The sequence below is a fragment of the Myripristis murdjan genome, chromosome 1 (genome assembly GCF_902150065.1).
Source record: "Myripristis murdjan chromosome 1, fMyrMur1.1, whole genome shotgun sequence".
Taxonomy (NCBI): Eukaryota; Metazoa; Chordata; class Actinopteri; order Holocentriformes; family Holocentridae; genus Myripristis; species Myripristis murdjan.
The window spans coordinates 39,036,935-39,039,381 of NC_043980.1; the positions used below are offsets into that span (position 1 = coordinate 39,036,935).

Below are 2,447 nucleotides of genomic sequence, written 5' to 3' on the forward strand. Positions count from 1 at the left end.
CTGACCGGTGAGTTTCAGCTCAAGAGCCTTCCACTGGTCACCAGCCATGGATTTATCAATTCACAGCACAGTTAGGCTGCTAATATGTCCGAGTCATGGTCAGAGTCATAGATTGTAATTTCAAACTTCAGTCAGATGCAGGATCACAGAGTGAGGCAGACGAGACTAACACATTCAACTAAACAAGGCGTCTGGTTGCAGTGTCTGATTGGATGAGTTAACAGCTCAACAGCTTCATGGCACACACAAAGGGACGTTCATAGTTACATGGAAGGTCATTCCAGAGACTTGCAGCTGTAAATGACAAGGGAGACATGATTTAGATCAGATGACACCACAAACAAGATGTGACTTGTGTTTGCATTTAGATGTTTGAGAAGCATGTTTGTGACACGTAACCAGATTGAGGGGATTTCGAGAAGTTACTGTACCTCCAAAGTTAATCTGAGCACATGCTTCTCTGCCTTTATAGTTGTCGGGCTGTCCATAAGCCCACGCCTGGAAGTCAAACTTGGAGCCATCAATCCAGAACCACAACCTTTTCTGTTAACAGAGAAAGGGAATAGTAGCTGGAGACCTGCATAAAAGTGGTGGATTTTGCATAGCATATTGCAAATATCACATTTAAAATTAAAGCAAGGAAATTACCTCTATTATCCTCATCTATGGTGCCAGAATCTGTTCTCATCTTTTTGTTTCATTTTATGTACACATCAAACATCGTAAAGTGAGCAAACCAAGAGCTGAATTCACACACAACATCAGATTCTTGAGTGTATTCCTTTGACACAAAAGGAATAAATCCATTTGAATAGTTCATGCTTTGGCCTGAGTCCGTTTTATTTCCTCAAACATATAAATGTGCCTGACCGGGGAAAAGGCACAGCACTGAAGTGGATTGATCTGGGTAAAATGATGAATAAGCTACCTGAAAAATATCAGTGGCACCAATCCAGGTTTGGGGGAATCCACCGGTGCTCCTCCTCACGAGCTCCTGGATGAAATGGTGCTCCTCTGCACTGTGGATGGAGACAAGGTTGGCACTAAGGTGCAGACAATAGCGCTGGAAAAGAAGAGAGAAACTGTACTTAATGCAGACAGACACAGCTGGGCTTCAAGTGTCTGCACTTCCAAAATGCAAAATGCAGACCTCAGGCACTGCAGGACTTTGAGGTAACAGTGGATAAAAAAAGTGGATAAAAGTGGATACGAAAAATTTGGATTGAACCCTTTGAGCCATACTTCTGCCTGTGCCCAACTGCGTGGGCTGTTGATGAAGATGAAGCATCGGGAACCATGTTGGGACCAGCCTGGTGGACAGGAGCTCCTGCTCTCCACACCGTAACTCAACATTGTGCCTCTTGCCATCTCCTGAGCCAGAGGCTCCTCTTCCTCCAGACTCTCTTCCTTCACAGCCAGAGGTTCCTCTGGCCTCCCCTCTGGCAGAAAAATATGAACCAATCAATGATGATCAGGTTGACATAAACATATCTTCACAAGAAGACTAGATTTTTCCTTTGCAAGGACAAATACAATCATAATGACATATTGCACATAATTCCCTTTAACACTGTATCAAAGAATTTAGTGTATGCTGTGTGTAAATTGGTGCATATATATATATATATCTGTTGGGTTTAAATGTCTGGTTCATGTGCAGCTCAGCAATGTTGTGCACAATCTAGACTCTGTTATAGTTTGTGAAATGTTCAGATCTCAAACTATATAGCTGAGTCCAAATGACACATAACAGAGACACAAACTTAAATGGAGGACTCTGGGGTCTGATGAATTCAGGTCCCTGTCCAAACTATTCTCTCTTACCTAGAGAAATGTTCTGCTGAGCAGCTGCCATCTCCTTCACTGGATCTGCAGCAGGAGAGAAACATCAGTGAGGATGAGTCCTCTGTACTGTGCACACTCTCATGTTTTACTGTCTCAGTGCTTTGATGACACAAGAACAGGAGATAACATTTTCTGCTGGGCTATCGCCATCACCATTTAGCAGAAGAAAAATATTATTTCATGATTCTTTCTGTGCCTGCAGTCATAAAAATGACTGCAGAAAAAATGCCCCATGAGGTATGCTGAGTAAATGGAGGGTTCAGTTTTTATTCAGTGTTTGTTGGAATTAATAAAAAAGGCTAAAACTTAGGCTTTATGAAATGTTAAAAGCCTGAGGTGGGAATACACACTATCAGTAAAAACATAAGGGGAGATACCCAGGGCTGTAGAACGGACTTCATCCAGAGGCGGGGGCTCCTCTGCACTGGTCTTCACTTGGGCCTCTGAGGTAAGAAGAGACAAAGGCTGTGAGCAGCAATAGCAGAAACAAGCAGCAGCAACACCTTTAACAACAACAATAACCACTATACATGATATGGTATAGCACTCTCTCTTGTGTGTTATTGTGTTATTGTCAGTGTTACAATAATGGCTCCCACCAA

The 2,447-nt window shown here is 42.7% G+C and overlaps 1 protein-coding gene across 1 annotated transcript; it reads right to left on the minus strand.

Annotated features, from left to right (window-relative positions):
* Window positions 1-217: 217 nt before the first annotated feature.
* LOC115362625 (ladderlectin-like) lies at window positions 218-1,855 on the minus strand. Its single transcript, XM_030056620.1, has 5 exons — window positions 1,825-1,855; window positions 1,243-1,439; window positions 929-1,063; window positions 432-543; window positions 218-294 (listed from the first exon to the last, which is right to left on the minus strand). The coding sequence occupies exons 1-5, from the start codon at window positions 1,853-1,855 to the stop codon at window positions 218-220; spliced, it is 552 nt and encodes a 183-aa protein (XP_029912480.1).
* Window positions 1,856-2,447: the final 592 nt, after the last annotated feature.

Bases quoted from the DNA above. Each gene is read 5' to 3' on its own strand.
- LOC115362625 (XM_030056620.1), bottom strand. From the start codon at position 1,855: ATGGCAGCTGCTCAGCAGAACATTTCTCTAG. The intron at 1,440-1,824 runs GTAAGAGAGAAT...TTTTTCTGCCAG, and splicing joins TCAGCAGAACATTTCTCTAG to AGGGGAGGCCAGAGGAACCT. The intron at 295-431 runs GTACAGTAACTT...TGTCATTTACAG, and splicing joins TGCTCAGATTAACTTTGGAG to CTGCAAGTCTCTGGAATGAC.